At 35.6% G+C, this 13,597-nt stretch overlaps 1 protein-coding gene across 3 annotated transcripts in view; it reads right to left on the reverse strand.

Moving 5' to 3' along the window:
- The window catches only part of GABRA3 (gamma-aminobutyric acid type A receptor subunit alpha3), a 250,190-nt gene that overhangs the window by 126,879 nt on the left and 109,714 nt on the right, over positions 1-13,597 (reverse strand). For all 3 annotated transcript variants that reach the window (XM_032264162.1, XM_032264160.1, XM_032264161.1), the window contains one exon: positions 9,813-9,934. Coding sequence is in view for 2 of the 3 variants with exons in the window: in XM_032264160.1 (XP_032120051.1) it covers positions 9,813-9,934 (122 nt within the window). In the remaining variant the exon portion in view is untranslated. The remainder of the gene's footprint in view (positions 1-9,812; positions 9,935-13,597) is intronic.

The raw sequence follows: 13,597 nt of genomic DNA on the forward strand, positions 1-13,597 counted from the left end.
CAAGCTATCTTCATGCCTTTGCCTCCCTAACTGCTGGAACTACAGGTGTGAGCCACTGGTCTCAAATTTATTTTTGTAGCAACCAAATAAAGTTTCTGAAAATGGTCCTATGGTCATACATAAATTTTTTTAAATTTATTCAAGAAAGAATTTATTCAAGAAAATCTACTAAAACTGAGTAAGAAAGCAAGAGTCTAGAATATTTAAACCAAGAATGATTCCCACTCCACCCACGCCCCAGCTCAGTGAAACAGAAACTCTATTCTAGATGGGCGCAACCAAGAGTTGCATCTCTCAGTTGAAGAGCTAACTTCCTGGGAAAGGCACGATGTCAGCATTTCTCATCCAGGAATAAGCTGCCTGTTGCTGAGCTAAATTCTGGGCAACTTTGGCTGAGAGCTTCTTCCTTTCTTGCTCCCAGCCCTCACTTATGGCATGGAGATTCTAACTTGGGCATGGCACTACTGAGAGTACTGTGGCCTCAAGTGCTCTTGATCTGGCTAAGGTAGCAGTGGTCCATGCTGGAAAATGCAAGCTGAGGAGACGTGGGACCACTGCCATCACCCCTCTACCAAGCACTCAGCAACTAACATAGGGTCATTTCTCAGAGAAAAGTGTGCCTTGTTCTCACCCCAAGAACTAGAACCATAGCTTAGAGATTTTGCCCAAGAGAGAAGCAGACCATAGAAAAGAGAGCATCAGATCGTTCCCCAAAGGAACTGACTGCATTTCCAACAAAGTATGGAGAATTTCAAGCCTAGCGGTGCTCTAAAAAACAATGGAGACTGCAGTGAAAGGCAATTAGGAGAAAATTCAAAGATCCATTGGACATATAGGCTAAACTGCAGATCAGCTAGTTTGCTGAAGGGAAACTGGGAAAAAGAAAGCTAGAAGGATCCCTTCTGTAGTCAGAACAAATACCAAACCTTTAACCTCTGGAACTATTGAAACCTTCAAATATTTTTTTAAATTTTATATTTACAGATGTAAGTGTACAAGTGCAGTTGTGTTATATGGATATATTGCATAGTGGCGATGTCTGGACTTTCACTATACCCATCACCTGAAACTGCAAAGATTTTTTTTCAAAGACAAGAGTCTCTTCCTGTTTACCCAGGCTGAAGTACAGTGGCACAGTTATGGCTCGCTGTCTCTAGTTCTTGAGCTCAAGCAATCCTGCTACCTCAGCCTTTCGAGTAGCTGGGACTACAGTTGCATGCTACTGTGCCCAGCTAATTTTCTTATTGTTTCATATAGACAGGGTCTCACTATGTTGCCAAGGTTGATCTTGAACTTCTAACCTCAAGCGACACTCCTGCTTTAGCCTCCCAAAGTGTTGGAATTACAGGAGTAAGCCACAGCATCCTGCCAGTTTCAAAGTTTTTTGAAGTATATTTTCTTAATCTATTTAACACTGAGGTCCAGGGAAAGGAGAACTATTGGCCCCCCCAAAGGGCAGTTACTGAGACCTATGATAAAAGGTTTTTTGTATCCCACCCCACTACAGGCCTTTATTCTTTATATTTCATATCTCCACACTTTAATTTTTTTCTCCTGCCAATGACACTTATAGTCAAAACTTAGTTATAATAATGGTCCCAAGGAGAATGGTTTTAACATAGCCAATGACCAAGTTAATGCTAAGAAACTGTTCCTGTTTTAGCTCACAATGCCTGCACTTCTCCATATCACTGCTTATTAATATGTAGCTTGGATTGTGTACAATTTAAACCTTTTCCTTGTTCTAATGTAACCAAAAAAATTCCTTTTGGCAGTCAGACAGACATCTTCATTACCAACCATAAGTTTCCAACAGTTGCTTGACAATCATCCCACCCATCCCATAAGTTTAAATGTATAACTTGTCAATGAGCAACGTTTTCCTAAGACAACATAGACATTTAGAAATACTTGCTGCCCTTTTGTAAGTTTAGTGGAGCTTCTTAGTGCATATAAAATTCAATGAGACCAGGAAACAAGATGAGTGGAACTGGATCTTTCAGGAACAGCTAATTAATAAAGAGAAAAGCACTTTGTTGGCCTCCTAGAAAGACCCCAGTTTTAAAATCCAGGGTCTCCAGAAGACTGCATTATAATTTTCAGAAGCCAGTTTCAGGAAGAGTTTTAAACATTATAAAGAAAATTATTTTAGGAGTCACAGAATAATATGTCTCAAAGGGATATCAAGTGGTCCCACAATTCTATTTTAAACTGCTTCAAGAAGAAATCTTTTGGCTATAAGAGACAAGTCAGAGTCATAGATGTCTTCTAATTCCCCTTTCAGATGGATTCGCGTTTAATTAATCCACCCATTAAAAAGCTACGAGGAGAGAGAAATTTCAAGTTATGGTTGCAGAGTATTTGGTCATGTGGACTCCCCCCAAAATAACTCAGAATCAAGGCAAAATATTTAAAAAGAACAAATTTACTTGTGCATAATAGATGTACATGGTTTTGGGATACATGTGATAATTTAATATATTCATATAGTTTGTAAAGATTAAATCAGTGTATTTAGGATATTCATCACCTTAGATAATGCATCTTTTCTTTGTGCTAGAACTGTTCAAATTTTTTGCTCCTAGCTATTTTGGAATAAAAATACATTATTGTAAAGTCACCCTAATGATTATACTAAGACTAGGTCTTATTTTTTTCTATCTAAGTGTACATTTATACCTAATCTACTTCTCTTCATCTCTCCCTTCCTCCTACCCTTCCAGCATCTAGTAACCACCAATATGCTCTCTACCTCCATAGAATCCACTATTTTAAGGCCCACACGTAAATGACAGGAACTTATTACTTTGGCTGGGCATGGTGACTCACCACTGTAATCCCAGCACTTTGGGAGGTTAAGGTGGGAGGATTGTTTGAGCCCAGGAGTTCAAGACCAGCCTGGGCAACATAGTGAGACCCTGTCTCTACAAAAAATAAATAGAAAAATAAGTTAGCCTGTAGTCCCAGCTATTCAGGAGGCTGCAGCAGAAGGATCCCTTGAGCCCAGGAGATCATGGCTGCAGGGAGCAGTGATCATGCTACTGCACTCCAGCCTGGGTAACAGGCAAGACTCTGTCTCAAAAAAAATTTTTAAAGCAAACAAAAACAGAAAAAATCAATTTTGTAATTTTCCATGGCTGAATAATATTTCATGATGTACATAGGCCACATTTTCTTTATCCATTCATCTGTTAATGGGCACTTAGGTCAATTCCACATTTTGGCTGTTATGAATAGTGCTGCAATAAACATGGGAGTACAAATATGTCTTGGATATATTAATTTATTTTGTTTTAGATAGATACCCAGTAGTGCAATTGCTGGATCATATGGTAGCTCTGTTTTTAGTTTTCTGAATAATCTCCACACTGTTCTGCATAATGCCCATACTGATTTACATTCCACCCAACAGTGTCCAAGGGTTCTCCTTTTACTGTATCATCACCAGCATCTGCTATTTTCCATCTTTTGGATAAAAGCCATTTTAACTGAGTTGAGATGATATCTAATTGTAGTTTTGATTTGCATTTCCCTGATTGTTAATGATGTTAAGCATTTTTCCATATACCTCTTGGCCATTTGTATGTCTTCTGAGAAATGTCTATTCACATATTTTGCTCATTTTTAAATTGGATTATTTATTTTTTGCTCTTGAGATTTTTGAGATCCTTATATATTATAGTTGTTAATCTCTTGTCAGATAGGTAGGCTGCAAATGTTTTCTCTCATTTTGTGGGTGTCTGTTCAGTTTACTGATTGTTTCTTTTGAAGTATAGAAGCCTTTTAACTTGATAGAATCACATTTGTTTATTTTTGCTTTTGCCATCTGTGCTGTTGAGTTCTTGGAACAATATTATTTGTCCAGACCAACTTCCTGGAGCATTTCTCCAATATTTTTTCCCAATAGTTTTATAGTTCAGGTCTTAGATTTTAGTATTTAATTTATTTTGATTTTATTACTGTGTATGATGGAGATAGGGGTTGAGTTTATTTATATTCTTTATATTCCATATCTCTCCACTTTAATTTTTGCATATAGTTATCCAGTTTTCCCAGCATTATTTATTGAAGTGACTGCCCTTTTATCATTGTATGTTCTTGGATCTTTTGTTCAATATAAATTGGCTGTAAATATGTGGATTTATATGTGGGTTTTCTATTCTGTTCCATTGGTTTTTGTGTCAGTTTTTATGCCAGTATGATGCTGTTTGGATTACTACAGTTTTGCAGTTGATTTTGAAATCAAGGAGTGTGATGCCTCCAACTTTGTTGTTTATTTTCAAATTGCTTTGACTATTTGGCGTGACTTGCCATCTTATGTACATTTAAGGATTTTTTTTCCCTATTTCTACGAAGAATGTCATTGGCATATTGGTAGAGATTGCATTGAGTCTGTAGATTGTTTTAGGTAGTATTGTCATTTTAACAACATTAATAAATAAACTCAAATACACCCAACCAATCTTCAACAAAGCAAACAAAAACATAAAGTCTGGAAAGAATACATTATTGTGTTGTTAATTTTTTTTTTTTTTTTTTTTTTTTTTTTTTTTTTTTTTTTTTTTTTTTGTCATGGAGCGTTGCTCTGTCGCCCAGGCTGGAGTGCAGTGGCATGATCTCAACTCACTGTAACCTCCACCTCCCAGATTCAAGCAATTCTCCTGCCTACGCCTCCCAAGTAGCTGGGATTACAGGCACGCACTACCATGCCTGGCTAATTTTTGTATTTTTAGTAGAGATGAGGTTTCACCATGTTGGCCAGGCTGGTCTCAAACTCCTGACCTCAAGTGATCCACCTGCCTCAGCTTCCCAAGGTGCTGGGATTACAGAGGTAAGCCACTGTGCCTGCCCTAGGCTGTAAACTTTTTTTAAATGCTATGACACACAATATGGTCTATTTTCATAAATGTTCCAGTACACTTGAATAGAATGTGTATTTTGCTGTTGTTGATTGGAGTGTTCTATAAATGCCAGTTAGGTGAAGTTTGTTGATAGTGTGGGTCAAGTTTCTGCTTCCTTTACTTATTTTCTGTCTACTTGTTCCATTACCTAATGAGGGCATTGTTGAAATCTCTAGCTATATTATTGACCATCTCTTTCTCTTTTCACTTCTCAGTCTATACTCCTAGTAACACTATTTGCTTTCATGTCTACTTTTTCTGATATTAAAACAGCTACTCCAATCTTCTTTTAATTAGTGTTAGTATGGTGCATTTTTTCTTATCATTTTATCTTTAACCCACTTGCGGTTTTATATTTAAAGTGCATTTCTCTCATGGAGAAATTTTGGATATTGCTGTTTTTTAATCCAATCTGAACACCTTTGCCTTTAAATATGGATGCTTAGATGATTTATACTTAATGTGATTATCTGTGTCGTAAAGTTAAATCTACAACCTTGCTACTTGTTTTCTGTTTGTTTCTATTCTTTGTTATTTTCCCCTTTTTCTGCCTTCCTATGGATTGAATATTTTTTATTCCATTTTTATATCATTCGTTGCTTTATTAGCTATCATTTTCAAGTTCTATAGTGCACATCTTTATCACAGTTTACCTACAGATAATATTGTCTCACTTTATATGTAATACAAAACTGTTCAACAGTATATTTCCACTTCTTTGTGCTTCCTTTGACACACATTTCTCTTATATATATATTATAATCTACACAATATATGGTTATTATTTTTGCTTTAAGTATTTACTTATCATTTAATGAGAATTTTAAATGAGGAACTATTTTACATTTACCCACAGTTTCCATTTACACAGCCCTTCCCTTCTTTGTATAGGTCCAAATTTCTACCTGGCATCATTTTCCTTGTGCTGACACATTTCTTCCAGTACAGATCTGCTGGTGATGAATCTTTTTAAGTGTTTATGTGTTTGTAAAGTGTTTATTTTGCCTTTATGGGGTAAATTTATTTTCTCTGATTATAGAATCCTGGGCTGGCTGTTATTTTTCTTTCATTACTTTAAAGCTGTTGCTCCACTATCTTCTAACAAAAAGTCTAGTATCCTTCTAACATTTTTCATCTCTATTTAATGTCTTCTTTTACTCTATTTCTTTCTCAGATTTTTTTTTTTTATAATTGGTTCTAAGCAATTTTCTCCTTTCTCTTGGTGTAATTTTCTTCATGCTTCTTGTCTTTGGAGTTTGTTGAGTTTCTTGGTTTGGGGAGATTGCAATTTTAATCAAAGTTAGAATTGTTTAATTTTTTTATTTCAATACCTTTAGGGGTACAAGTGTTTTTGGTTACATGGATGAATTATATAGTGGTGAAGTCTGAGATTTTAGTGCACCCATCAACTGAGTAGTGTGTACATTGTACCCAATATGTAGTTTTTTATCCCATACCTCCCTCTCAACCTCCCACTTCTGAGTTTCCAAAGTCTACTCTGTCTGCCTTTGTGTAATCATAGCTTAGCTCCTACTTATAAGTGAGAACATATAGTATTTGGTTTTCCATTCCTTAGTTATTTCATATAGAAAAATGGCCTCCAGCTCCATCAACCCATTACCGCAAGGACATTATTCCACTCCTTTTTATAGCCAAGTAGTATTCCACAGTGTGTATATATCACATTTTCTTTTTCCACTGATTGGTCGATGGGCACTTAGGTTGGTTCCATATCTTTGCAATTGTGTATTGGGCTGCAATAAACATATGTGTGCATGTGTCTTTTTAATATAATGACTTCTTTTCCTTTTAATAGATACCAAGTAGTGGGGTTATTGGATGAAATAGTAGATGTATTTTTAGTTTTTTAAGGAATCTCTATACTGTTTCCCACAGAGGTTGTACTAATGTACATGCCCATTAGCAGTGTATAAACGTTCCTCTTTCACCATATCCATGACAACATCTGTTGACTTTCTTTTCTTTTCTTTTTTTTTTTTTTTTTTTTGACAGAGTCTTGCTCTGTGGCCAGGCTGAGTGCAGTGGCATGATCTAGGCTCACTGCAACCTCCCCCTCCCAGATTCAAGCAATTCTCCTGCCTCGCCCTCTCAAGTAACTGGGAATACAGAGATGCACCACCATGCCCAGCTAATTTTTTTGTATTTTTAGTACAGATGGGATTTCACCATGTTGGCTAGGATGGTGGAAACTGGTTGGTGAAAATGCAAGTTATTCTAAACCCTAATGTTTTACCCACTGTTTCCAGTGGTCTTTTCCTCATCCCTTAGTTGTAAAGTAAGCAGTACATACATGAAAACTTGTGAAGTACCCTCTAATGTCTCTCTGTCTCTCTCTTCTCTTTCTTTCTCTTCACAACTTTTTACTCTCCATGCAGCTCCATCTTCTCTGCCTTATGAATTGAACACCTTGGCCTCCCCAATTCCTCAACTTTTTCTCAGCTGAAGGAGTCCACCAGACATTATTTGGGTTCACCTCCCTGTACTGTAGCCTAAAAATTTTATCCAGGCAGTTAAGTATCAGCAATCATAGAACTCAACTTCTTTGTTTTCTTTCTTTTAGGAATAAATATCCTGTGTTGCCTTTGATTTCTGAAAAACACCATATATTTGTTCATTTCTTTGTAGTTGTTTAAGATGAGAGGGTAAATCTGGTCCTTATTACTTCATGTTAGATAGAAGTAAAAATATATACTCATATTTTTCACGTGTACTCAAACTCCACATATCTATGGCTGAACTATTTTCTATCTCTTCTTTCCATATTCTTTGTTCCAACTCCAAATCCAAAAGAAACAAAACAAAATTGTACCATTCTCCCTCCAGTGTTCCCTATTTTAGAAATAGCACCACCCAATTATATAAGCCAGAAATCTAGAAGTTTTCCCTTTTTCCTCCTTTTTCTAACCCCCTAATCTAAGCAGTCACCTAATTCTCTCCATTCCCACAGTCATTGTTTTCATCCTAGAAAATTGCAATTAATTTGTGACTGATCTTTCTTCCTTCAATATTGCCCTACTCCGATGCATTATTTATATAAAAGCAGGTGTTACATAGCCTTAGTCTAAAAACAAAACACAATGAAAAAACTGAAAATATATCTTTAACTTTACTTAATATGCTTATTGTAGTGTTATGGGTATAGAAATTTCAAAATATTTTTCTATATTGTAGGATTAAACAAATGAGTAAATGTACCAATTAAAAGAACTGTTGGGCTGAAATTAGTAGTATCAGTGTAAACTCATTGCCATACATGCACACATACATCTACATATATGCAATACATGTTTGTATATATGTATAAATATAAATACAATGTATAAATACATACAGGTGTGTACATATATATATATATAAACATATATATCTGTGTGTGTATATGTGTAAGTGTGTGTGAATTTGCTATTTTCCCAGTTTTATCTACTGAAAATCCTGGAAGAAATTATTCTAAATATAATTTCCCATGAAAGGTACCACTTATTCTTGGAAAAAATGACTAATTCCAAGGCTGGATCATGGAAAGTCCAAAATAAGTTTGGAATATACTGTCATGCCATATGATAAGAAAGTACTCACAAAATGAGAGCATATGAAAAGGAAACAGACACCAAATGGAATTGGTTCCCACTAGGGAAATATGGGAAATTATTAGCAAAAATTTTAATCAAAATAAATATAGTCTATCAAAATGAATAATATTAATGGACCATAAGCCAGCGAATAAAACAAGAATCCATTCATACTGACATTAGCTAATTAAAGAGAAAGAAAGATTTTTTTCTTACCATAGAATGTTATCTAATAAATGTAGAACAATAATAGATTTATAAAATCACCATTTTTCCACCATAATTATTATTAGTCTCACAAGAAAAGTCTATGGTTGCTAAGACTATTGGGTGTAAGCTGGAAAAGGCATAAAATGGTGCCAGAACATCTCTTCACAAACTACTTATTAATTGTAAATGAAAAACATAGTAATTTTAGAGTGTAGCAACCTGGTAAGCATCTAAATTAACATTACCAGTAATGGGGCAAACAGACATCAAGTCCTTTCTTGAGTAATGTGCTGAGAAAGACATAATTAACTCTTGTGGTGTTACTTCAAAAATGAATAAGGCAGATCTCAAAGTCATGAAAGATGAAGAAATGCTGAGTGTAGGCTAAAGAGATATAGCAATAAATGCAATGCATAATCTTCAATTGAATTCTAAATCAAGGAAAATTTCTATAAAGGAAATGTTGGGGATAATTTGAAAAATTTGAATATGGACTACAAATTAAAAAATAGTATTATGTTAGGTTACATTTTGTGAATTTTTAATAGCCCATGATATATTATAATACATTTACCTTATTGTGATCAGATTGCTGATTATACTAAACTGATGGCCAACTAAGATCTCACATAACCAGTAGATTATTCCTTTTTAGAATTTCAGGCTGATATATGCTTAGCTTTTCCTGTACCACACCTGTCATCCATTCTGTTACTAGAAATGGGCATTGTCTAATCTTAAGGTCCAGATGCTCCTCAACTTTTAAAACTACACCCCAATAAGCCCATAGTAAATTGGGAATGTTGTAAGTCTAAATCCATTGGCCTATGTCCCATAAACCTATCATAAACACAAAAATCATAAATCAAGGTACTGTGAGTCATGTAGCAGACTGTAATACTCCATATGCACCTAGAAAAAAATCTAGAATCTTCTGAAACCAGACCAGATAAATCACCTACTGAAATAAAGGATTATGACTAATTTTCTGTGCTAATAGGGAGAAATTCAGCTTTATAGTAATTTCATTGGTCAATAGACTACTGAATGAACTTTATAACTCTTTTTAGATAACAATGGCTGAGAAGAAGATCTTAAAATAATTACTGACCTCCAAGCCCAGGTCGCAGCCGGTTGTCATAGCCATCCAAAAGACGATCCAAGATTCTGGTGAAGATAGTGATGTTGTCAGTGCTGTCATCAGGAATATCTGGGGCATGCTTAGGAGACAGTCTGAGGCAATGCAAGGAAAGGAAAAGAAAAATAATTAATAGGAAAAAATACATGACTAGATATTTTAATTAAAGAAGATTTCCATTAATAGACTGGGCCAATTACATAGACCTATATCTTAACCAAAATAGCAATCACTACCTATTTGTCACAATGATTGCCTGTGTAGGAGGCAGACAGTATGGTTAATAGTTGAACTCTTACTCTAGCATTGTTATGAGCTTTGCCAGGCATGTATCCCCAACCCATCCCAGCAGTAAAGAGACACAAACAGAAATTCTGGACAGAATGTCACTGAGAACATTTCCTGGCATACAGTTGGTTTATCAAATTGTGTTGCATAATTAAACAGGCCTCAACATAAAGAAGGGAAATGTTACTGAGAACTTACCTCACCTCTGTCCCAGAGAAATTTAAGTTCACAGAAAAACAGCGTTAGACAGATCCTTGAATTGTTTATGGTCTGCCTTTATTCTTATGTGATGGAGATAGAGAAACCAAGCAGTAGTAGTCCATCAAACGTGAAAGCTACCAGACTTTAAGACTATTAAGAGATACCTTAATAGCTTTCACTTTATATGTATGGAAACAAGCTCAGAGAGGAAACCAAATTTTCCCAAACTCATATTGCTACTGAGAGGCAGACAAAAGGCTATAATCCAACTTTTCTAATTTTCCAGTGTCCTTTAGATACATCCTGATTCTCCAGGTTGGATGACTTCTGTAAGCCTTTCTGAAGACTATGCACTTTATTAACCACCTAATCAGGCTCAGACACTGTGACTGATACTTTTTCACTTTTTGAGGAGGAGCTTGATGTTGTTTGAGAGGACTAGAAACAAAGACCCTGGGTAGTTCAGAGGAAATAAGGATATGGTGAAAGATATGTTTGTTGCCAAGGGTCAAGAAGCATGGGGTGGAATCAAGTAATGAACTAGGAGCTAGAAATCCTGGGTCCTAGTACCAGCTGTATTTGTGATTGGGCATACCACTAAGCAACTTACAGCACTTGTATATGTTTAAGTCTCAATTTTCCTCATTCTTAACTTGAACACAGGAAGTTGACATTAATAAATATATAATAACTATTCCTAGTATCTAGTTAATCAGGGCTATAAAAGTTAAGATTCTAGTTAAGAAGGAGTCTTAAGAGACACTAAGTATTTCTTCCCACTAATATTCATCTCAAGCAGTGAACAAGTTTTCTGTTCTGAAAAGATCCTCAGAAAAAGCTACAGAATAGTATAAACATCAACATGTCTTCCCCCTAATATTTATCCCTAGCAGTGAACAAGGCTCGTGTTCTGAAAAGATCCTGAGAAAAAGCTACAGAATAGTATAAACATCTGATTTGAATAGTTCTCACTCTAAACTGCCATACTGTAGATGATAACCAAGATTGAACTTAATTTATAAATGTAATTTAATTCACTTAATCATCCAATGCATTTTTATTAACTATGTGTCTATTACTGTTGCAGGTGTTGTGATGGAGCAGAAAGCAAAAAAAGGAAAACAGAGCAAGTAACCTTCCCCTACTTAACTTACGGGGATGCTGAGATAATCAAATTATAAAATAGATACACATGGTAAAAAAATAAGTAGGCTTAAAGACTCTGGAAACATGCATTCGAGTTTATGAGTTGTGTGACCTTAGGCAAGCTATATAGCACCTCTGGCAATAGCTTTAGGACCTTTAAAATTAACTTCACAGATACATTGTATTAAAATTTAAAAATACAATATAATAAAATTACCAGGCTTACTGCTTCACATCTATAAGTATTCAAAGAATGTTTTCTGTTTTTTACACTAGTGGTTTATACACTCAAATGCAGTATCCAAGTATAAATATTAACAACAAGCAATTGTCACCCACATCAGACAAAAGTCATAAAGAAACTGGCCAGAGAAGAACTGGAACGTAGTCAAAAGTAGACATGACTGGCTGGTTTAGTGGACAGATCACAAGAAATAATACAGGTGCACCATTAGGAAGGGAGAAGAAAGAAGAGAACTGTAGTACAGAGCTAACAAACTGATATCAGTATGCTAAGAAGATAAATACAGGTACACTGTCAGGTTACAGTCCAACCTTGGCTCAGTCCACCAATGATCTAGATCCATCTGACATGAGCCGCAGGGGGAAGGGCTGTGGTAGCTCAACTGATTTTGTACAAACCCCTTTCTCATTATCTCTTAACTCTCATGGCAGAAGATCTTGACCCTGGGTAGCCTAATTCAGTTTCTTGCAAGTAGATTCATAAACTGAATGGTAAAATATTTCTTGAATTACTAGAAGTGGACAGAAAGGAGAATCCTCACAGAATCATAGGGAAACTCTATAGGGCTTCTGAGATTACCTATTCCAGATGGATTTGTAGATAAGAATACTAAGGCCTTGAACATAATTTTAATCACCCTGAGAGTTGATGAGACGCTAAAATATTGATCCAAAATTCCTGAATATCAAGAATATATACTGGAAAAACAAAGACAATCTCTTCAATAAATGGTGCTGGGAAAACTAGATATCCATATGAAGAAGAATGAAACTAGACCCCTATCTTTTGCCATATACAAAAATCACATCAAAATGGATTAAAAGACTAAAATCTAAGACCTCAAACTACGAGACTACTACAAGAAAACTTTGGGGAACATCTCCAGAACATCAGTCTGGGCAAAAATTTCTTGAGCAATACCCTACAAGCACAGGTAACCAAAGAAAAATGGATAAATGAGATCACATCAAATTACAAAGCATCTTCCCAGCAAAGGAATCAATCAACAAAGTGAAAGGACAATGCATAGAATGGGAGAAACTATTTGCAAACTATCCATCTGACAAAGGATTAATAAGCAGAATAGATAAAGAGCTCAGACACGGTGGCATGCCTGTAGTCCCAGTTACTGGGGAGGCTGAGGTTGGAGGATTACCTGAGCCTGGAAGGCGGAGGTTGCAGTGAGCTGAAGTCACTCTACTGCATGCCAGCCTGGGCAACAGAGCAAGACCCTGTCTCAAAAAAAAAAAAAACTGCTAAATATCACCCCAAAATTATTTTCAATGTATTGCTCTTTGGTTTTATTCTTTATTACTGATTTTTTTTCTCCTAATGTGCACTAAATTATTGTGTGGGGAAGCTGATCTAATCTGGAACCTAGATAGAACTCTTTTTTCTTCAGTAACTAAACAGCAACATGATCCTATAGTTTGTACTAATGCAAAGGTAGTTTGGGGAAGAAAGAAGAAATCATGGCATGTCAGAATTACAGAGAACCTTAGAGATTATATAATTCCCTCCCTTCATTTTACACCTGAGACACCTAAGATACCAACACCAAAGAGAGAAATGAATTGACCAATGACATATGACATATGCTTATCAAGTTAATGTGAAGGGTACTAAAACATGACCATTGCACCTCATATCTGTCACTGCTGGTTAGATAAAATATGATAATAATCATCTGTCATTTAAAATGAAAATTATGTTACTAATACACTATCTGAAGGTTATGCAAGTTTAGTCATTTTCCTAGCCCTAAAGTGGTAAATTCACAAGACTAGAATCAAATGACTAGAATTAAGTTCTGTCTCTGCCACTAACTGAATGTGAGATCCACAGGCATACCTCAGGAATATTGTGTTTTCTTCCAAAC

This window comes from Sapajus apella, unplaced genomic scaffold (genome assembly GCF_009761245.1).
Source record: "Sapajus apella isolate SASKATOON/1434 unplaced genomic scaffold, GSC_monkey_1.0 scaffold142, whole genome shotgun sequence".
Lineage (NCBI taxonomy): Eukaryota > Metazoa > Chordata > Mammalia > Primates > Cebidae > Sapajus > Sapajus apella.